Below are 22,047 nucleotides of genomic sequence, written 5' to 3'. Positions count from 1 at the left end.
GCTTCAAGTGTTTATATTATATCCTCATGCATCACCCACTATTGTGTCATAACTCATAATGTTAAGCACCAAGAATTGAATTCTTGAATAATAAGTAAGATAAGATTACAGACAGTCAAAGGCACATTGAATACACATGTATACATACCGTATATGTATACGAATACACAGAGATATATATATATATATATGTATATATATGTGTATAAAATGCGTATCGTATCATATGGTTGGAATGGAATGAAATGTGTAAAACAATAATGGAGGACAAAGCCCAGTCAGAGTCAGGTTCTTTTTCTTTTTTTAATATAGAAAAAAAAAAAAAAAAAAAAAAATTCTCAAATGACGTTTGTAGGAGGGGACCCACCCTTCTTGTCAAATATAAATAAAACCATCTCTTCTTGGGGGAAGGGGGAGCAGGAGTCTCCACGCATTGGCCCACTTTGACTAATGGGCTCACAACAATATCCTTCCTTCTGTTCATATATATATATATATGTATACATATAATTATCTCTCTCCCTCACGCGCGCATATATGTATATATACATATCTACACACCATTAATTCAGAGTATTCAATGGAAGGTGTGGGCAGCCATTGGCATTAGATGAGCCACTTCGGCTACACTATTCTATTTTTATTATTGTTTGATTTTTATCATACTGGTAAATTATTGAATAATTTTCCCACATGCAAATGCCCTAAAGTTCCAAGAGAATTAAAAACTATGATTAAAAATAATAACTTTGTATAAAATAATGAACGAGAGACCCTAAATTACATGTACTGAACTGTAACGCGAAGTAATTCTTGTATAATGGAATGGAATTGCAGCAGAGAAAGTAGGGTTTGTTTGGGCGACTGATGTTGGAATCTGCTTTTGAGGAGACAGACATAAAAAACAAAAGGGTTCAAAGGTATATAAAATCTCATTATCTGGCCGTCATTTTGGAAAGTGTGTTGTTATTAATTTTCTCTTTCTCTTATATCTATATCTATATATATATATATATATACATACATACATATTTATCATGTATAACCATAATCCAATTGGGTAGCTCAACACTCAAAACTTTTGGTTGTAGGCTGAAAAAGATGAGATTGAGATTGAGATTGAGTCTCGTCTCCTACCTCTTATACTCAAAGAGTGAATGATCAGCCGGCCACTCTTTCTTTATATTTACAAGTCATTTAATGCAGTTTACTACTAATAATTATATAATGTAAATAGAGACACAGAGAAGACAAGATATAATATAGGAATTATATTTATCGATTTTATATATATATATATATAATTTCTTTAAAAACATGTTCAGGAGACATTATCGGGAAAGCCTCAAAGTTTGTGGCCCAGAAAAATACGAGTCTTTATGGTCATGTTTAATCTTGTTATGTTTCTGTTTGCCATGTTCTCCTCCGAAAATCATGCATGCACCCACAGTCAAAAGTAGGGATGGCAATATTCTGGTTTGAATCAGTTTGGGTTCGGATCATTACTCTGATTCGGATTTGAAAATGAAAAATTCAGCATATATTTTAATTTAATTAAACATATAAAATATAAACATTTAAAACTTAAAATTGTAATCCTAATTTTCAGTTCCACTCGTTCTTTCAAACTCAAAATCCACCGCTGTCGTCCCCATCTCCTTTCTCTTCTTCAACAACCACTGTTATCATTCCCATCCAGCTTCTTCGACAGTTGTCCCCATCGCCATCCTCTTCTTCAACAACCGCTGCTATCATCACCATCCCCAACAGCCGCCACCATCATCAATTCCAACAGTGTGGTGGTCCAATGTAAAAGAAGCTTGGATGCTGAACTTTTGCTGCATTTTGTTTTCTTCTCTGTTTAGATAATGCAGCTTCTTTGGGTAAAGGAGAAATAGGATTTCCTCATAGTTGCTTTGTTTTTTTTTAAAGTTCTTTATATATATGTAAGAGAGAAATAAGATTGTATGTTCTTTTGCTCCTCTGTTATTTCAAGTTTATAATTTTTTTTTTCTTCTGTGTTTAATAAGTTTTAAGGATTATTTCAGATTTTGTTTATTTAATTAATTTACATAAGTAAATTAATCTTATTTTTGTCAAGTTTTCTTTATCTTTCATTATTTGTTCTTACAAATAAAGTGAAAACAAATCTAACATATGTAAACATCTTTCACGTTTCCATACAAAGAAAAACCTATTTACTCTGATTAAACATATATATATATATACATATTTTATATAGAGAGAGTAATGATATTTGAAAGTTCGTCATGGATGATTGAAATGGCCACGGTGGCAAGCTGGGTCATTGTGTAATTTGCATATATATATATATATATATATATATTAAGGGTAGTTGAAAGTCAATAATGGGTGACTGAGGCAAGCTGGGTCACTGTGTAATTGGCTAACATATGGTACTCAACAAAGAAAGCAAGGAAGAAGGTCCTTAAGACCACAAGAGATGTCCCAAAGATAAGAGACACAAGTCCCTGGTTAAGGAAACCGCATTTATGGATATTTCTCCGCATACATACATATCCTATTCAATTACTCTTTGCAAAAAAAAATAATAATAATAAAATTTTATTTGACGATAAACATATTAAATTTGTTCTTCCAAATCTTAGACAAAACATATAAACAGTTTACATTTTTATTTGAACGGAATACAACATACAGCATAAGAAAGAAACAACAAGGATTACAGCTTCACACTTAACCCCACAGTTTAGGCTTTGGCTTTGGCACACCTGCACTTGTGAGTAGCTACAGACAGCAACTATCCGCATGGCGTTTGTAGGTAACCAAGATCATCTTCTCGGGCAGTAGTTGTAACGTATTAATCAAGTAGATAACCTCAACTTTACGTTATGTTTTGACCCGGTAAGAGTAAAACAAAAAAACTAATGCAAACGATCGTAATCACAACGACCAAATGGCGTAAATCCGACATCCATCTATTTAATTCCAAGAGGATGACTTTAATAAACCGTATTAACCGTCACAAACTAACAATAACGGTTTTGTCGTCGTCTCCCGCGTACCTAGTGGGGTCTGAAAATCTCATGCAAACTCTTTTTCTCACTCGGTTTTCTTCTTCTTAAAAAGTAATTGATTAATTAATGTAGAATAATATTTTCTTTTTGTTTTATAAATTAAATAACAATTTTTTCTTTATTGTCGGTGTGTCTTACTCGATGGAAAATGCATGCATATATCAAATCTGATAGAACAAAGACATACAAGCAGTCAAAAGGAAGCCTGATTAGTATATTTTTATGAGTAAAGTGGAAGAATCAATGAAAACTTCATTAACGATTAATATATATACATATATATGCGCCGTGGTGATCGTAGAAAGAGAAAGGTTTTGTTTACATGCATGCATGCATGCTTGCATGCAGTAAAATGTGATGCGGATATTGAACAGATGATTTAGCAAACGGGTAACTTAATAGAAATGTTAGGGGCCGAAGAGATGAAGACCAGAGCCATCAAACTCCAAGAAAATCTTATTTTGTGATTCCTCTTAAAAAATGTTTTTGAGTTATATTTATATTCTGCTCTCGAAGCAAATACATATAATTTAGGAAAAATACCTAATGTTAGCACGACGCCATTTTTGTTGTGTAAGTAAGTTAATGTGTAAGAGGTTATGGGGGCTTTTCACAGCATATCTTGGGAATATAAAGGTAATAAAAGTTTCGGTCGGGCGTTGGTACGACTAATTCTCTGTACACATTTTCTCCCTGCAAATACATGCATCTATCGATTTTCATTCTTGTTTTTTATCTTAATACATCTCTTGATTATGTTAAATTTACTATCACTAAACTAACCTCATATTAATGACACTGCCATCTTCTCAGAAAACAGCTAAGATGGTATGACCCGCATGCACGTCGCTTCTCTTTTTCTTTTCTCTTTTCCTTTTTCTTTTTTGCGTTCTACACACACACACATATATATATATAATGTTTACGTATATTTGTTTTCAGAAGAGGAAGTAATCATCCATGACCGATGCATATACATAGTAATTCATTTACCATACACGTCCTTGTATAGACTGCATGTTTTCAAGCATCTAATAAGTTAATATGAGAGCACATAGTTGGGATTCTTTGATCTTTTATACGAGTTAATGTTCTAAAAAAAGTACTGAACATATTCGTAATTTAATATATATTCTATTTATTTATATATATTTTTGTATATTGCTTTGTCACTCTTTCCTTTTCAAACTTATTAAGAGAATATTTATATGCCATTTTCTGGAAGTAATTATATTGCATTAAGTCCCTAATTTACAATAATTTTTTTTAGCAGTTATTTATGTAATGGAAGAACATTTTGTTATTAAAAATATTTTTTTATACTAAAAGTTAAAATTAAAATATACTTTTAACATATACAAACACATAATTAAGTCTTACATGTTTTTCAAACACTATTTCTGCTTTAAGAAAAAAAATATTCTATACATGGTTTTTTTTTTTTAAATTATCCTTACACTTAATTACTGAATTATTATTATAGAAACTAATAATAATAAATAAATATTTGTTTTTTTAATTAATATTACTCTACTAGTAATAATTGAAATTAATTTCTTATTATTATTTTTTTATTGTTTGGACATTTACCATCCTTTATATTATAATAACTGTTCGAATATATTTCAAATTAAAAATAAATAGTTTAATTAAACATTTTTTTTTAAATTAATAATAACAATTATTTACTTAATAATTTATTTTATTACTAAAAAACTATTTTAACAGCATTTCTAATACTTATAATATGAGTAATAATTACGCCAAACGGATAATAAATTAATTGTTTAAACTTATGATATTTAAACACGATAAATTAAACACACGAGACAAGATAAACCAATAGTAATAATCTTTTAAACAATATGGTACGAATGTCTTTGAATTATATAAAAGTTCATATATATAACCTGTATATACTTATGGAGTACATTATATGTGCGTATATCTGTATAAATAGGTAAAGAAATAACATATGGGTGGATTTGAGAATGACATAAGTTAGTCGTTATGTTTTTTTTTAATGGAAGTTAATTAATAAAGTAAAAAAAGATGGGAAGACAATAGCAGGCAATATTAAGAAATATTATATGCATCGGACATAGAAAGACAAAATTGAAGAAAGTGATTAGGAGTAAAATGCGCATGCGGATAGTTTAATTTAACTAAAACAGTAATTATGAGTTTATAATCTCAAAGTTCTAAGCATACAAGTAGAGAGACAAAATAGGAGAAAGGCCAATTTGGGGATTGGGAATGCTAAAACAACACCACCTTTTCACACATTATTATTAATTCCCATCACATCATTTCCTGCATTCCTGGCAGCTTAAGTAATCAGCTACAATATTTTAAGATGAAGCATGTAGAGAAACCTACATATGTCATGAGAAATCAAATGATTGAAATGGTTGATACTTGATATTTGGAAGAAGAAGAAGAAGAAGGAAGTCATGGTTAGCGAGGGGGACATGGGGGAAGGGAAGGGGGCGCATGAAATATTAAAACAAAATGTTTCCTGAGAATCTAACAGTTGTGTGGTGTTAGGGGTAGGGAGGGTGGATTAGAGCACACTTTTATGCTCTTATATTCAATCATCAATCTCGCACATTGCTCTATAAAATAAATACCTGACCATCTGAATTCAACCCATAACTTTCCTCAGATGTTGTGTCCATTAAAATAATCTTACATTTCCATTCTAAATTTTATGCCCATTTCATTAATTGATAAACAAATGTACCCATCCCACACTGTCTCTATATATCTTGTATTTTTAATTTCTTGTTGACAAAATGAATTGGAATTGGAATTGCTCGTTCCTCACTCACAGAAAGTTTGCATTTTTATTTTCAAAAGGGTAAAGTAAATTTCATATAACAACACTCTGCTACGCCTATTTACACTCCAAACTCAATCAACTTTCATGGACCCTTTATCTTAAAATTTTCAATTACATTAATAACCGACAGTGATTACTTTCACTTAACCAATTGTGGGTGCATGATCAATTAATTCGACCATTCGAGTTAAAATACTTAATTGTTACAGACATCAAAACTTTGAGTGCAATTTTACTTTTAATTTTCTTGGGTAAAAACATTAATTTCTCAGGCAAAAACAGGGTGCGAGCGAGATGGGGAAAAACAAGAAAATAAATATAAAAAAAGAAGGTGGGCGCGTGCGGAAATTAGCTGTGTGTGCGGGTTTGGTGGTGGAAGCGTGCTAATAAGTCACTCACGTGCGACAAAGGTTTTATATAAACGCATGGAGCGGAGGCAGCAGCAGAAGTATTGATGGCGGTCAAGGACTCAAGCGCTTGTAGTTGATACTCTTTTGTATGGTTTTGTGGCACGTATTTATGTAGATATTAACAGCATACATACATACATATATATAAAGAGAAAGAAAGAGAGAGAGAGAGAGTTAGAGAGGAGAAGATTGTTGTTTATCACAGTCGACAAATATATAAGCAAATAGAGATGGAGAGCGAGATGAGAGAATCTAGATTTAAGAGGATTTGTGTGTTCTGTGGGAGTAGCCAAGGAAAGAAGAGTAGCTACCAAGATGCTGCTGTTCAGCTTGGCAATGAATTGGTACACATTCTTATTTAACTTCCACCTTTTTACCATTTCCTTTCTGGTTTCTTCTTTGTTTGTTTTTCTTATTAGTTAGTCTTGTTTTGGTTATTTTCCAACCGTCGGTATGTTTGTGAAACTGGTTCGCGGACTAGTGTAAGCATTTTCAAATTTCAAAACTTGGATTTAGGGTCCATGTCCTGTCCTACATAGCCACAAGTCTCTTTTTGAATGCTGTTATCAGACGGCATCCCAAATGTTTCATTCTTGAGAAGTTGCCAGCTTTCGATCAAAGCTCTGTGATTTCACTCATATCTGCAAAAGTCTCCTTGTTGACTTTCAGCCTATTTCGCAGGTTTCAAGGAACATTGATCTGGTTTATGGAGGCGGGAGCATAGGCCTCATGGGTCTGGTCTCGCAAGCTGTTCACGATGGCGGTCGCCATGTTATTGGGTAAGCAGCTCTTTATCCTCTGCTACTGCTGAAACTCTCACACCAAATTAACATCGAATTTGATGATCTGATCTGAGTTGGGTATTTTCTTAATAAATGTTTTTATCTCTTTCTTTTCCTCTATTACAGACTAATGCCGTTCCTTCATTTGTCATTTTATTGTCTATCTGCAGAGTCATTCCCAAGACGCTCATGCCTCGAGAGGTATGTCTGCCATAGCCATTTGAAAAAGTCTTTAACCTTTTTCTTATTAAACTAGTATAATATTGTTGCCAAAGAAAAAGCCAAGTTAAGCTCTTCCTTTTCTTTCTCTATTTGAATATGAGATTTTTGTTAATTCCTTTTCCTTCCTTGCTTTTCAAAACCCCCTTTTTTTGTTTTTTCCCCCTATTTCCTTTGCCTCCCCTCTTAATTAGGATAATACTAATATTTATCTTTTAATTTGCTTTTTCTGGATTACTTATTTCTGTTTACTTTTTCGGACTATCACTTCCTTTGATGAATAATAAATACTCCATAGCCAGTAGCCTTATCCATATATATATATTTCCAGGCTAGCTGACACTAGACCTTGTTCATGTACATTTTTGGGATCATATTTTTTTTTCTCTGACCAATTTATTTTTTCTACAAACTGTTATCCTATTGTGCTTTTCTTTCTTGGCCTCTTCTATAGTTTGGAATTTCCTTTATTTTATTCATTTGTTTAACTGAAAACCTTACATTGCTGAGTAAGTCTTTGAATTAACTCCACCATCCCTGCCATGCTCATCATTGCTTCACTGCACAACACTCCAAATCTCTCTTTCTTTCTCTCTCCCTCCCCCACCCCCCCCAAATTTCAATATTGTAAATTTATTTTGGCCTTTTCAGTTAACTGGTGAAACAGTAGGGGAAGTGAAGGCAGTTGCAGATATGCACCAAAGGAAGGCAGAGATGGCTAAGCATTCAGATGCTTTTATTGCCTTACCAGGTTAGTCCCCTGCAAACTTCATCCCTTCCACAAAATAAAGAAAACTAAAGCCGCATCAGCTGCTCCTTTTTTTTTTTGAAGTATTTTTTTGGTCTATGATTGAACCATCTCTCTCTCTCTTTTTTTTTTTCTTTATTCTTTTGACATTTCTTAGTTCCCCTTCAATTTACTCTTGCAATTACCATCTACCAGTTAAAAAACTAGCTGGAACAGAGGCAAAAGATCACCCATATAACACAGAATATGAAATTGGCCAGTGCCTTCTTTCTCATCCCTTTCTTTCATTGACAAGCTCCTTTTTTGTCTTCCTCTGTTGCTAGTCGATGGAAACTGTTGGTTTTAAGTCAAGGTTTAACTGGTGACTTAAATAAATATCCAACGGCTAATGATGCTGAGACGATATTTTAGATGGAGGGTTGAAATTCACTCAAGAAAGGACAAAGCTTTATTTCCAAAAAGCATAATAAGTTTGACCCCTTTCACTTAATACTGAACTGAAGCATGCTAATTTACCAAAAAGGTGTGCCACCAAGAGGAGAGAAGAAAAAATGGCAGCAAGAATGTGGCTGTTATAATTTGATGCTACTTATGGAATTGCTTATACCCTGAATTTGAAAGCAACCGTGTCTTTTTTTTTTTTTTTTAAATTTTTGGGACACACAATCTCTCACAAACCCCAAGAGCCATGATCAGAGAGCTAACCTCCAAAACCCCCTTCTTGACCCATCAACATCTTACACTGAAAATTAGAGCTTCTGAGGAAACTCTGCTTCCCTGGCTATACACTTTACACTAATGTGTTTTCCACGCTGTCCTTTTCGTTTACCATATTAAGAGTAGAGGACATCCTGAACAATTTCACCTATTTGTTTTTGCCATCTACCACCTGCACCAAACAGGAATCACGTTCACCCCTCCTTTTTAAAATCTATTCTTCGTAACTTTTAACGACTACTCATTATCTTGACCGACCTTAGAAAAGAATACAAGAAAAGCTTCGGAAGTTGGAGAACATGGGAGTGCAAAATAGTCATTTTGTTCTAAGGGGACTGGTACGAGAGCTATTATGACCTGAATCTTTTTTTTTTTCACCAGAAAAGTATTGAAGCAACTAAGTCGTTTGGCTTCATGTGCGGAGAAAAGACAGGAACCAAATGTATTGAAATCTCATGATGTTGCCTGTGATAAGTGATGCCATTGAGTTTTACAAATGAACATATTAATGAAGCAACTTGCATTGATATATATCATTCACTTGATTTAATTTTATGGGCATCAAGTACCATTTCGGTTGTATAAGCAGGAGACATCATGTCCACCACATAAAGGAGCTTGTGTTTGACCAAAAAAATTCAAAAGGGAAAAAGAACACTTGGAATTGTCATTGCAGTAAACTTGTAACATGCAGCTTTCCTAGTTACTATTAACAAAGCCTTACCTCTAGTAGTATCAGCTTTTTAAGCCTTGTTTTCGTTTTAATCTGACTGACGGATTTAAAAATACTGAATGAGCAAAAACATTTGAGAGATGCAGGTGGTTATGGCACTCTTGAAGAACTACTTGAAGTGATAACCTGGGCTCAGCTTGGGATACATGATAAGCCAGTATGTGTCTTCATTTTAACATAATAATAATAATTACATATGCCAAATAACAACATGTTTATAGTGAGTTTTGGAAGTTGAGAAATGAGGATACACATTTTGCAGGTGGGGTTGCTGAATGTTGATGGTTACTACAATTCCTTGCTGTCGTTTATCGACAAAGCTGTTGAAGAGGGATTTATCAGTCCAAATGCCCGCCACATCATTGTATCCGCTCCAACAGCAAAGGAGTTAGTCAAGAAATTGGAGGTACTCACCTCTGCTTATCACCACTCATCTTCATCTTCCACAATTTGAAGCAACCACTTTTTCCCCATGAACTTCAACTTACAAAATAATTCCATGTGTTGGAATAAATAATGGGTCCACTTGTGTGTCAATCAATATCTTTATCTACAGCTTCTAACACCGACAATTACATAAAACTCCCTTCGTATTGCAGGAGTATGTCCCCTGCCACGAAAGAGTTGCTTCAAAGTTGAGTTGGGAGATGGAGCAGCTTGGCTACCCTCAAGAATATGATAGCATATCTAGGTGATTCAAGGATATAGGGCGATGGGTTTTGAAAGGATCTAATTGAAAGCTGAAATTCTGTTAATGGGGAATTCTTTTTTTTTGTAAATTACTGCTATTGACATCAAATATGTGAAAGGTTTTCCCTTCTTGTGGAAATTCAATTTCCATTGTAAGTTGTAAGTAGTAGAGACTCATGAAACATTCCCCTTTATAATATTAACTAATTTAGATGTTCAAGGCGTTCACTTGTTTTTCTCCAACTTTTTACTTGTTAATGGTTGGCGGCTGGAAAAGAATTGAAGGGAATAAGAGCAAGAAGGCATTCCGTTCCAAATCAATGCGAGGAAGTTCGAGGAAATTACAAAAAAAGGGTAATGGTGAAGGGGCAGTGGTAGGCGCAGGTGTGTGTAAATGGATGGGAGCATTGACAAATAATGGAAAGTGATTAGTGATAAAGAGAAAAAACAGGAAAGCAAGTAAAAAACATGTTTTTTTTGGATGATGTCGAGGAAGACGACAGCATTAATCCAATCGATCAACCAACCAACGGCCAATAACGGAAGGTGCTTATGTATGTGTTGTTGATAGGAGGAGGGAGGAGATTGGCGGGGGTGGGGGGGCCCGGGCATCCCCTTGATTTTATTATGTGTACAAAGAGCGGTAAGGGACCCAATAGCCGGCCAACAAATGGAACAATGACACGTGTTGGGTGGACCCACATGCCTCCAAACATAAAATTTAAAGGAGAGAGTTTGTGAGATGTGATGGAGTCCACAGCTTTTGTAATTTCTACACCATCCATCATCACCCTTCCACATAGTAACTAGTTGTGAAATATTATTATTTCTTTTAAATAAGATATTTTCTAATCGTAAAATAATTATTGACTTGGATTTACTAAAATTTCTAATAGACATTATTAAATTTTCTCAACTTTGTAAAGAATTATTTTATTTATAATGCAAAGAATAAAAATCATTCAATACCAACAGCAAATTTAAATTTAAAGATCGTCGTAAGAGAGAAAACGGGCCTCGTGATTTTATCTGAGAAGCCCGGCCTTGTTTTTAACGTTCGTTTTAACTCGCTCATCCATGGGCTTTCTAACTGGGTCTGGGCCACGACCCATTCTGATTAAGCTGGTCTCTCTACCAAAATTACCAATTTATCCCTCCCTTCGAGTCTTAACCGGCGACTTGCCCAACACTTTCCCCACTTCGTTCGTTCCGCAAACAACAAATAATCCCGAACTTCCCCATCAAATCTGATTCAAAAATGGTAATTTTCATCTTCTTCACCCTCGTCTTTTCCCAATTTCTATTCATCTATGCATTGAATATCATGTTACTCGCGCTTATCCTTTGTCTTTACAGGTTTGTTTAGCTTGTTTGTTGCCGCTCTTTCTCGTCCCAATCGTCAATATATTACCCCTTCTCTTTGATTACATAATGGTGAGAGGATCTTATCTTATATCTTTCTTTCCCCTACCTTAAGAGATCTGTTTGCACTTCATCGGTGAATCCTTCTTGGCCGGCAAATATTATTTTAGGACAAGAATTAGTTCCATATTTTGGTTACCTACCTTTTGTTCACAAACAAGACGTCTTAGGTCAAAAACTTTGGAAATTTTTGTAAATTTCGTAATTTTCCGCCTACATTTGTTATTATTATTTTTTGGGTTATCAAAATATTTTCAGGGAAAGGTGTATGCTCTTTTTGGCTGGGAATACAGGAAGCCGGAGAGGCCACCTCCAGCATGTCCGTACAAGCCTGCCGTCACAAAGAACGGCACTGCCGAGGTGGGTGAATTCCTCTCTCGTGATTTTGATTTTGCTTTGATGATTGTTTTTTGTCCAATTCTAAATTCTCACTTAAAATTTCTCCAGATCTTTTTTTACTTTTGATTTAACTTAAAATTTGCGTACCCTCAATTTATCATTTCCTGTACCATGCGATTTCCATGACCTTGTATCATGATGAATTGCTTGTGACTGTTAATGAACTCCAAGGATTGCATACTTGGATCAATGATGTAACTCCTAGCTGAGTTGATATGGCACTTTCGGATTGTGGTTGACTTGTAAGTTACATGTTTGACTTGGGGGCTCTCACTTTCCTATGTCAAATGCTTTCAAAATTTTCAGTTTCTTCACCCATGATGAGATTGCCGCAGTTGGGATTTCTATATCTTTCTCTTTTCCTCAAATCATTGACCCTCCATTTGAATTTTTTGAGATAGTGGATCAATCAATTGGCATCTCCTACTGAGATTGATTGCTGATATTTTTCTTTGAGATTGAGTGCTAATAAATTTCTCCAGGTGTATCCGTTTATTAAATGGTAATCAACTATTTCATGGATTAGAGCCTTGAGTGAATTCAAACGAATATCAACTGCACATGGTTAGACCGTGAATTTATTTTTTATTTTTTTTTCTTTTATGGGGAGAAGGGAGCGAGAAGGATTTGGTAATTCAGATGCATTAGGCATTGAGATAATTGTTTCATCATGCCTGTGCTTTCCTTGAGTTAAAAATACTTATTGGGGTTGGAACAGGAAAGAGAGTTGAAGGGAGATAGCAGTGTGAGAAAATCACTAGACAGTATGGGATCATTTGTTAATTATTGAATCAGTTTCCTCAGTGAGGAAAGCTTGAAAGGGAGCTCAATTCAGTTTTTATGCACTCTTTTTCTTAAATCTCTTAAATATCAAAAATAAATTCATCTTTAAGAGTACCAAGGTGTGCCTTCAATACCGGAACATTGCATTTGGTTCATTTTCTATCCAATTCCTAGTTTTATATCTTATATTAATGTTAATATGCATAAATTAGAAACTCTATGAAGGTGGGATCCAATCTACATATTGAAAGGTAAAATTAAATTTCCACCATCGAAGAGTTTTAGGCAGAGGGTGGTGTAACTCAACACCATAAATTATGTGTCTAATTATGCATATGAAGACTAACATGAGAAATAAAACTAGGAATTGAGTGGGGAAGTAAACCCAATGTAAGCTAACAATACACTACATCAATGATCTGTTGAAATGGCAACAGCTCTTTGTGTGATTAGGAACAAGTATATGTTGTTGAACAATTGTGTCAGAAGCTGATCCAATGTGTTTACAGGTAGGCACAGGAGCTGAACCTGGTGCAACGCAGTACACGTCGAAACGAGAGGAATTGGTAGAGACAAAGCAGGATTGAAGTTGGATGAGTTTTCTTGTGCATGGACGGGAAAACATACATGGGGGAGAAGATGACGACGAGGGAGTGGAGAGTTGGTGTATTAAGAAGGTGTTTTAACCAAACTTGATCAAATGATTTGAAAGGCGAGACATGTGATGTTTGTAAAATGATTTCTTCCATCACGGATTAATACAAGATTTGCTGTAACTATCGCCTCTCAACTGTTACAAGTGGTAAGACAAAAATATGTGTGCTGTGTAGTTTTGAGTTTTGTATGAGTTGGGATCCGTCCCAAATTCAGAGATGATCTTATGGAATCCACTTTGGATTTTTGTATTCAATTTAGTTTAATTATAATTATAATTATAATTTTAAAAAAAGCATATGGGTTTGGGTAGTAAATTAGTAAATTAACCCCCTCAAAAGATTAATCCAAACATTATTAAAGAATCTAATTGAGGGATCATTCGGCACCGTTGGATTTGTTGGACTTGCATGCGACAGCCCATTCCATTTATCTGCTATCTTTACATTTCCCATCAATGGTTTTTTTCATGCAATAATTAAAGACTTATAAAATGAATTCCCAAAAAGCTTATTAGTATTAAATAGGAAGCATTACGCGTAGTGCGCCGACCCAAAAGTTTAGGTGATGGTGGGCGTAAACTCAAAAAGATTTCTAAAGTTAATATTAAAAAAAGCAATTTTATTACCGTAAAGTCTCAATTGGGTCTTGGAGATTTTTAACCCATGGATTGGATTTGCAATTTAGGACCCGAGTACCAAAAAATAGCACACGTGCTCTGAGTCGGTCAATTTATCGCGAGATGAGGGAGCTCCGATGTGTCCGTAAACGATATCGTGTCACAATTGTTATTTTAGAAAGTCCAAAAATTCTTGGACCACGTCAACTTTCCTGCCATTGTTCTTTTCTCATAAATAGAGCTAAATAAGCTTTTTTTCCCCCCCATTAATCCAAACAAAAAATACGATACGATATTTTAAACAAGTGTTAATCTCGCGTTTAGATATTCGGTCAGATCACCCCCCCCACCCTTCAACACCAAAATTTTAAAAAATAAAAATACATCCTTTGGACAAGGAAACAACAACAGCAACAAGTGAATCAGAAGGGAGACCACACTGATTCTCTCTTTTTATCTGTTTCAACTTCAACCCTCTGTTTCCTTGTTATAGAACAACAAAATAACTCCCCACCCACTCTCAAACTTTTAATCTTTTCTTCTCTTCTTCCTTTTTCTTTTCTTTTTTTTTCCTTCTCCCAAAACAGAATCCGCTATGGGTATTCTATACGACGACGTTGTCATCATCCGGGAATCTGAGAAAGAAGGTGACCCCAGTGTTATCACTGTTAACTGCCCTGATAAAACTGGCCTCGGCTGTGACTTGTGCCGCATCTTGCTCTTCTTTGGTTTGAGCATTGTCAGAGGAGGTAACTTTTATTCCCTCTCTAACTCTCTTTTGCTCACTCGGAAAATACCGTACCAGTTGAGAGTTTTCGATTTTTTTTTTTTTTTTTGCATCCTTTTGCTACAGCATCATGAGGGTAAAATTAATTTTCAATAAGACATCACGTATAAAATTAATCTTCAAGTTTGCCAAACAGGGGATGTGTAATTGGGGCGTGGGAAAATTTTTGTACGAGGAATGGATTTTCCAGTTTGCAAAGCTGGGAAATTTTTAGAATACAAGTGTAAAATTTTTATATTTGAGGGTAGAGTGATGGGTGTTTGTGGTTTTGATTCTTTGAAGATGTATCCACGGATGGAAAATGGTGCTACATAGTGTTTTGGGTGATTGGCAAATCAACAACCAGATGGGGTCTAATGAAGATGAGGTTAGTAGAGGCATGCCCTTCTTGTTCTTCAACTTCTGGGATATTCTATTACCGCGCAGAATTGCAGTCTCCCAAGCCTCCTGATGTATTCCTCTTGAAGTTCTGTTGTTATGATCGAAAAGGGCTTTTACATGGTAAGCTACTTTCATGTCTCAAAAGCCGTGTGGTGTGTGCGGGATTTCATTCTGCCTTATGCTCTGTTGATCTCCTTTCCAATTTTGACTTTCCTATGCATGTCTATGGGTGTAGTATTGGATTATGTTACTGGTTCTCACTCTCTGAGCGAAACTATCATCCCCATGTAGCATATCGTTCCAATCATCACATACCAATGGATGGACTGGTCCTCTCTCATTTGTTCCTTGCGTATAGAGAGGCAAAATTATCTGATTCTCTATTTTCTATCAAGTTTTTGTTTGAGAATTTTTTATACTAAAATGTAAACCGAACTGTATACCTATAATTGCTATTTGATGTTTCGCTCTTGTCAGATGTAACCAGTGTTCTTAGTGAGCTTGAGCTCAACATAAAGAAAGTGAAGGTATCAACCACCCCGGATGGGAGAGTCATGGATCTCTTCTTCATTACAGACACCAGGTTTGCCTACCTTCTTTTTCATGTTATAACCGTGTCTTGCTAACCTTCTATGATTGGTTTTAGAGCCGTATTATCTGAGACTGAATTTTTATTGCATACGGCCTTAGCTATGTTATATGTATTCTGGTTTTTAGAGGTTTACTGAATTAACTTGAAATAAACACATACTTAATCTGTAAGCTTTTGTTAATCCAGTTAACGTCCATAGCATCTCTCTTTTAAAAAACATGTTAATGTTCCAAAAGTCAATCTTAACTTTTAATTGTTGTACCTTGATCAGAGGACTTCTACATACGAACAAGAGACGGGAGGATACATATGCCCATTTAAGAGGTGTTACAGGGGATGCGATGATAAGTTGTGACATTGAAATGGTTGGTTCTGATATTACGGCATGTTCACAGGCATCTTCCTTTCTTCCATCTGCAATAACGGAAAGCATGTTCTGCTCAGAAATTCCTAATGGACCCCCAAGTGAATCACTAACTACCAGCAATATCTCAGTCGGAATGGACAACTCACTTAGTCCAGCTCACACTCTTGTCCAAATTGTTTGTGAAGATCATAAAGCCCTTCTGTATGACATAATGAGAACTCTAAAGGATTACAACATTCAGGTATCCTACTTTCACCTATAGAAATTCAGTGGTTATTGTGCACGGGTCTTAGTTTAGATGATGCTAGTTTTCCCTCTCTTGTTATTTTATCCTCGGAAGGGGATTGTTATTTGTTGCAAGTATGTCATTTGCATGCAAAAATCATCAACTCTTCACTTGTGATGCAAATGTCTACATGTTTGGTTGTCAAATTTCAATTTCAAAATTTTGGAAGCCCCAAAATTTTTAATAATTATGATACATCTGAAAATGGCAAACTGGCCAAGAAAATGTGGCCTTTAATTTGGTAGAAGTACTCTGGAACTAAGTTACGGAGTTAATGGTCTGATATCCCGAATCTTTTTGCTTAACCAGATTTCCTATGGGCGCTTTTCTATAAAACAACGAAGGAACTGTGAGATTGACTTGTTCATCATGCAAGCTGATGGAAAGAAGATAATTGACCCTAACAAGCAGAATTCTCTATCTTCTCGTCTGCATATGGAACTTGAGCGTCCTCTCAGAGTAGCTGTAGCTAGCCGTGGTCCTGATACAGAACTTCTGGTTGCAAATCCTGTGGAATTATCTGACAAAGGGAGGCCTCTTGTTTTCTATGACATCACACTCACTCTCAAGAAGCTTGACATTTGCATATTTTCGGTAATGCCTTTATCTGATTGCTAATGGACTTAAACAGTCTTTCATTATCCTTTCTACAATTTCTGGTTATATGATAAATTAGTTTAACAATAGAAAGTAGAATTTGTTTGGTAAAATTGTGAGATTGAGATGTATGTTATGTTGGTTTCATCTACTAGTTAGAATAATTGCATGGAGTGTGGAATGATGTAGCAAATTTGATGACAGAGTTGTTTGCTGATTTTGATTATGCATATTTGCATTATGTGCCATCTTTACCTTATGAATTCATAATGATTAAATGATCTAAAGTTATGCTTATACAACATCTTTTTATTTTTTTTCCAACATATTATTTCTGTTCAAGCAAGGTTAATACATTTCCCCTTCTGGGCTTTCTCCGACGATGGTTGAAGTTGTGGTTTTTATTTTGCAGGCTGAAATTGATCGGCACATGATTGGAGGTCGAGAATGGGAAGTTTACAGGGTGTTACTTGATGAAGGGGATGGCTTGTCTCTCCCAAGAAGCAAAATTGAGAAAGAAGTGTGGAAGACACTAATGGGTTGGGAGTGATTGTATAAGTGGAGACGTTTCCTTGTCCTGTAAAGTATACTTCTTCAGGCAGTTTATGTAAAGTCATATGGCAATAGGAGCCTCAACTCTTTACTAACATTTTAGAACAATCGGGCAGCAAGGTGGTGAAAGAAGAAAACCTCAAATGGGTTTATATAGCTTGAAAAACTCCATTTCAGAGGAAGATATGGAGTGAATCACTAATGAATGAGTTATCGTGGTAAACGTTTGGGTGGTATATTGGCGATGTGAGGATCCCTAGTGCAGATATCCAATGTACATAAACTCTGTATGTAGAGCCTGTGGCAGAAAACTTTCAAGGATTTCACGATCCCGAATTATAAGTTGTTCTGTAGGAGGGATTGTGAAGAAGATTTGTGTATATTAGAGGTATAATGCAAGAGACATGATAAACTGTTGTTTGCTTCATCCATCTCTTCAAAATTTATTTTCTTGAGGTTTTGTGGGAAATGCAATGGCCGGTGGGAAATAGTCTACCTGGTAACAAATTCAATGTTTACTTCGAATTTTGGTGTGTGATGTCCCCCTTAGTTTTATGGGGATGATGTTTCTGTGGGCTGAACTGTTTCTTATTATCTTTTCCTTGTCATTGCCGGGAATCAATTTGTATGCCAATAACCTGTTTGGTGGTTCTTGTTTCACAGAGCTCCGACTGCTAAAGAAACAAAACACTAGGATGTTACATATTTGGACACAAAATATCTGAATTGATAGCAAGATATTTGTGTGTGTATATATAGTTTGGGAAAGATATTTTGTTTTTCAGATGAGACGGCTTTATACATGAAGCACATGGTTAGGTATCTTCTTCTTTTTCTGATGATGTAGAGTTGAGGAAGGGGAAGTTGCAAGAGGGTAGGCGGACATCCCCTGTGACTACCAATGTGGCAGACACAAATTTCTGTTTCTCTTTTTATTTTCAAAACTATTTATGTAGTATTATAAACATATGCATCTTTTATATCCATGTCTCTTCTTTTGGATTTTTCTCACGTGAATCTTATCCATATCCATCACTTCTATTTTGGTCTCCTTCAAATTCTCCATGTTTACATTATTTTAAAAAATTTAAAACTATTTTTCTAATTTCTCCAGTGGGAAATATTAATTTTTAAACTCAAGTCTTTAATTTCTTTTCCTTTGATATATAAAAATGTAACTACTTTTCCTCTTTATCTTATATTTCTTCAACTATTCTACTTTTACTTTTACTGTACGAGAGAAAAAGCAGTGGGATTCAAGTTTCAGAAGAATTGGACAAACTAAACAAGAAAATAAGGGTAATATGTCTATAATACTACAAGTGGTTTCTTTTTTTGCTGCCACAGAATGTATGTATCATAGCTTCCAGTATATGCCCAGTTTGTGGAGGACGCCACTGAGTACTGCATAAAATGTAATCTGGGCAAAAATCACATACAGCAATGTCCCTAGCCTCTGAGACTTCCAAACATTGACGAAAACATGTTTCTGAATCCAATGTACCTGATCATTATATGCACAATTAGATGGCTTTTCATCAAGAGTAGTGGTAGTAAACAACAAGGTCTATGAATTTAATTCACCAGGAGAGAAGAGAAAAAAAGAAGAGGCTTTTTATATGTACTTACAAGTGTGTTATTTGGGGAGATATAAAACCAGCCATTTATAAATCCTTCAAGAATACCTTGTGCACCGAGCACAAACACCAGCATGGCATTCATCCCTATCCATTCTAAGAATAGAAATGGAAGCCTTATTCCCCACACATCAATCTGCCCATCGTTCATAAAATTAAAAGTTCAGTGGTTGTGGTATTTTTAGTTATGAAATAACTAGTTTGGCGGTACATATGTATACCAGTAGGTAGAATACAGAGAACACAATTCCTGCAGCTCCAGCTGTGAGACAGACATAGCTGATGCTGTAAAGCTGCTTGTTAATAGGAATAGCTGCAGCAAAAGAAGGAAAAGGTTTTGTAATGTTAAGAAAAGTTCGCATGGAAACATGCATATATAAATGTATAATGATAAAAAAGAAAGAATCTGACCACCAGAGAAATGAAGAATGAAGGCTAAAACAGTAAAGCCAATGGCCAAAGACACCCATTGCTTAAGCCTCTCAGAATGGCCCTGCAAAAACCATCTTCCTCATTTTCATTAAACAACAAATTATGGCTTTCAACACTGCAAATTTTGGATTTGCTAACCTTGAAATGAATCAAAACGTGTCCGTAGTGGATGCCAATTGTGCCAGAGAGGATAGCCGAAATTGTGCTAATTAAACGAGAAAACAATTGAATCTTAGATTTTGTTCAATGTTGAATGGAATGCTGATCAATAAACAGACCGACCTCAACAAGCCTTCTGGTTCAAATGGGCCTCGACACCAGACTGGAGCATCTTCACGGAAAGGACCAGAAGCTGGAGAAGAAAGAGTGCACGCCTGCAAATTGATTGTTCCAGAATTGATCAGAGAAACTAAAAACTGATTTTCATCAAACCAAAACTTAAAAGTAATAATTCGTAACCTTTAGGCGAGCCCAAACAGGGTATGAGTAGAGATGATTAACTCCCCAGACCTGTCTGTCCACGTAACCAACAGCATTGCAGGCTGGTCCCAAGTGTCCTCTCATTCCACATTTCACCTAAACAAAAATAAAAAAAAAAATAGTAAGAGAAGAAAAATGGTGTATCTGCAAGTAGGACATTGATTGACAATGAAGCACGTACGGTGTAGCGCTTGGATTCATCGTCGCCATGTACCATAAAACTCCAGTCTGGGACATACAGCGAATAGCTTGTGATGATGTAGATGAGAAATGCGATAAACCCACCAACCCTGGTTTCCAGATACACAAGCTTCGACTATAGTCTATGAATGATGATTACGGAGGGTAAAGCTAGCTTATTACGTAAATGGATTCAAGTACCATTGCCATTTATATGCAGTGAAGATGGATAAGTGTCCCGGCTTCAGAATAGTCGGTCTGCTCTTCGTGGTCAGGGTCTCTATTAGAGCTACAAACAAGTACACCAATGCTATTCTCTGCACATATATATACATACAGAAAATAAAGTCTTCAACTTAAGAATGTTAGAAATTATTATTTTATGAATGAGTGAAGAATTTGCGAGGTGAGTGAAAGACCTGGAGGATGCCACACCAACGGATTTGTTTCATGTCGACACCATAAGCAAGCTCGTTAGGGGCGTGTGAGTACCCTCCTGCATCAATTCCATTTAATTTTTTACTCACCAGAAAAACAACATTACCCATGCTCATTATAATTAAGGAGAAAATGGCATATTATGAAAATTACCTTGCAACAAAACCCCCCAAAATAAAAGTTTTAATGTTCTTAAAATTATCTTCTTTATGGCATCCTTCATCTTCGGGATTTTCTGCAGATTCATGGATTATGAAATTAAAACATACATGTTAAATATATTGACATTGTCTTTATATATGTAGTATATATGTCTTTAATTAGTCATAAGAGTAAATAACCACATTAAACAGCAGGAGAAAAAGAAAAAGAGAAGTTGCAGGACCTTGAGAGCTAGAGCAATTGCAACCCCAACAATGAAGAGGAAGAAGGGCATGACAAAGTCAGCCAATGTGCAGCCGTTCCATGGCGAGTGATCGATTCGCGGATAAGCTTCCCCAGCATTATCTACTAATATCATTAACTAAAATATATACCCACCATCGTTATTATATAGTAAAAAAAAGTTTATTTCTAACCACACAACCATACAACTATTATTTGGAAGGAACTAACCACTATAGTAAGACCTCTAAATGCATCCAAGGTTGCAACCCTCTTGGTCTTCGGCTTCAGCAACGGCTGCTCCTCTGCGTTCTTTTGTATTTGATCACAAACAATAACACCAGAGCTCTTCTCCTCAACTTTGGCAACTACTTTGCTTTCATCTTCAGGGCCATGCCCTAAACCTTCTTCCATTCTCTTCGGATCCGCCATACCTGTACCTCAGGGGAAAATGCTAAGTTTCTTTATGACTCTCTTTCTCTCTCTCTCTATACATATATGTATATATGTATATGTTTTATATATAATGTAATCAATGTAGATGAGGTAGCATTCAAGAAGTGAGACAATTTCTTGAACCAAGCTGCCGGCACATTTCTTTGTAGACCAACCAAAGTGACGGTCGAAATGAGACAAATAGATGGATGATGAATGACTGCAGCAAACCAAATTAAAAATGAACAATGTTTTGTTTCTTAGTTGGGTGGTCTGTGCTTGTCACAACGAAAGCTTTCTGAATGAGTGGACTGATCAACGTTTTTGTCCACTAATTTATAATTAATTGAATCTTCCATCAATCTCCTGTGTTTTGGATTCTTGGTTTGACTACTTTGATTCCTCACGATATATTATTTACT

At 35.4% G+C, this 22,047-nt stretch overlaps 4 protein-coding genes across 4 annotated transcripts; 3 read left to right on the top strand and 1 right to left on the bottom strand.

The window, feature by feature from the left end:
• Positions 1–6,339: 6,339 nt before the first annotated feature.
• On the top strand, positions 6,340–10,420 carry LOC110811265 (cytokinin riboside 5'-monophosphate phosphoribohydrolase LOG3). The gene is made up of 7 exons (XM_022037692.2): positions 6,340–6,655; positions 6,993–7,090; positions 7,264–7,294; positions 7,964–8,063; positions 9,597–9,667; positions 9,773–9,916; positions 10,110–10,420. Exons 1-7 carry the CDS (start codon positions 6,542–6,544, stop codon positions 10,203–10,205), a joined length of 654 nt encoding a protein of 217 aa, XP_021893384.1. The 5' UTR covers positions 6,340–6,541; the 3' UTR covers positions 10,206–10,420.
• Positions 10,421–11,309: 889 nt separating this feature from the next.
• Positions 11,310–13,714, top strand: LOC110811311 (uncharacterized). Its single transcript, XM_022037767.2, has 4 exons — positions 11,310–11,461; positions 11,557–11,634; positions 11,881–11,982; positions 13,314–13,714. The coding sequence occupies exons 1-4, from the start codon at positions 11,459–11,461 to the stop codon at positions 13,389–13,391; spliced, it is 261 nt and encodes an 86-aa protein (XP_021893459.1). The 5' UTR covers positions 11,310–11,458; the 3' UTR covers positions 13,392–13,714.
• Positions 13,715–14,464: 750 nt separating this feature from the next.
• On the top strand, positions 14,465–18,066 carry ACR10 (ACT-like superfamily protein). The gene is made up of 6 exons (XM_022037701.2): positions 14,465–14,826; positions 15,147–15,365; positions 15,723–15,828; positions 16,109–16,445; positions 16,800–17,084; positions 17,500–18,066. The coding sequence occupies exons 1-6, from the start codon at positions 14,673–14,675 to the stop codon at positions 17,635–17,637; spliced, it is 1,239 nt and encodes a 412-aa protein (XP_021893393.1). The 5' UTR covers positions 14,465–14,672; the 3' UTR covers positions 17,638–18,066.
• Positions 18,067–18,750: 684 nt separating this feature from the next.
• Positions 18,751–21,956, bottom strand: LOC110811232 (uncharacterized). The gene is made up of 13 exons (XM_022037652.2): positions 21,422–21,956; positions 21,192–21,329; positions 20,960–21,041; positions 20,788–20,864; positions 20,570–20,685; positions 20,370–20,478; positions 20,168–20,284; positions 19,991–20,082; positions 19,847–19,913; positions 19,688–19,769; positions 19,498–19,589; positions 19,269–19,412; positions 18,751–19,143 (listed from the first exon to the last, which is right to left on the bottom strand). The coding sequence occupies exons 1-13, from the start codon at positions 21,620–21,622 to the stop codon at positions 18,997–18,999; spliced, it is 1,464 nt and encodes a 487-aa protein (XP_021893344.2). The 5' UTR covers positions 21,623–21,956; the 3' UTR covers positions 18,751–18,996.
• Positions 21,957–22,047: the final 91 nt, after the last annotated feature.

Source organism: Carica papaya, chromosome 8 (assembly GCF_054855325.1).
Source record: "Carica papaya isolate Zhongbai chromosome 8, ASM5485532v1, whole genome shotgun sequence".
NCBI classification, from domain to species: Eukaryota; Viridiplantae; Streptophyta; class Magnoliopsida; order Brassicales; family Caricaceae; genus Carica; species Carica papaya.
The sequence above is the reverse complement of the archived record's forward strand: the minus strand, read 5'-3'. Positions and strand labels throughout refer to the sequence as shown.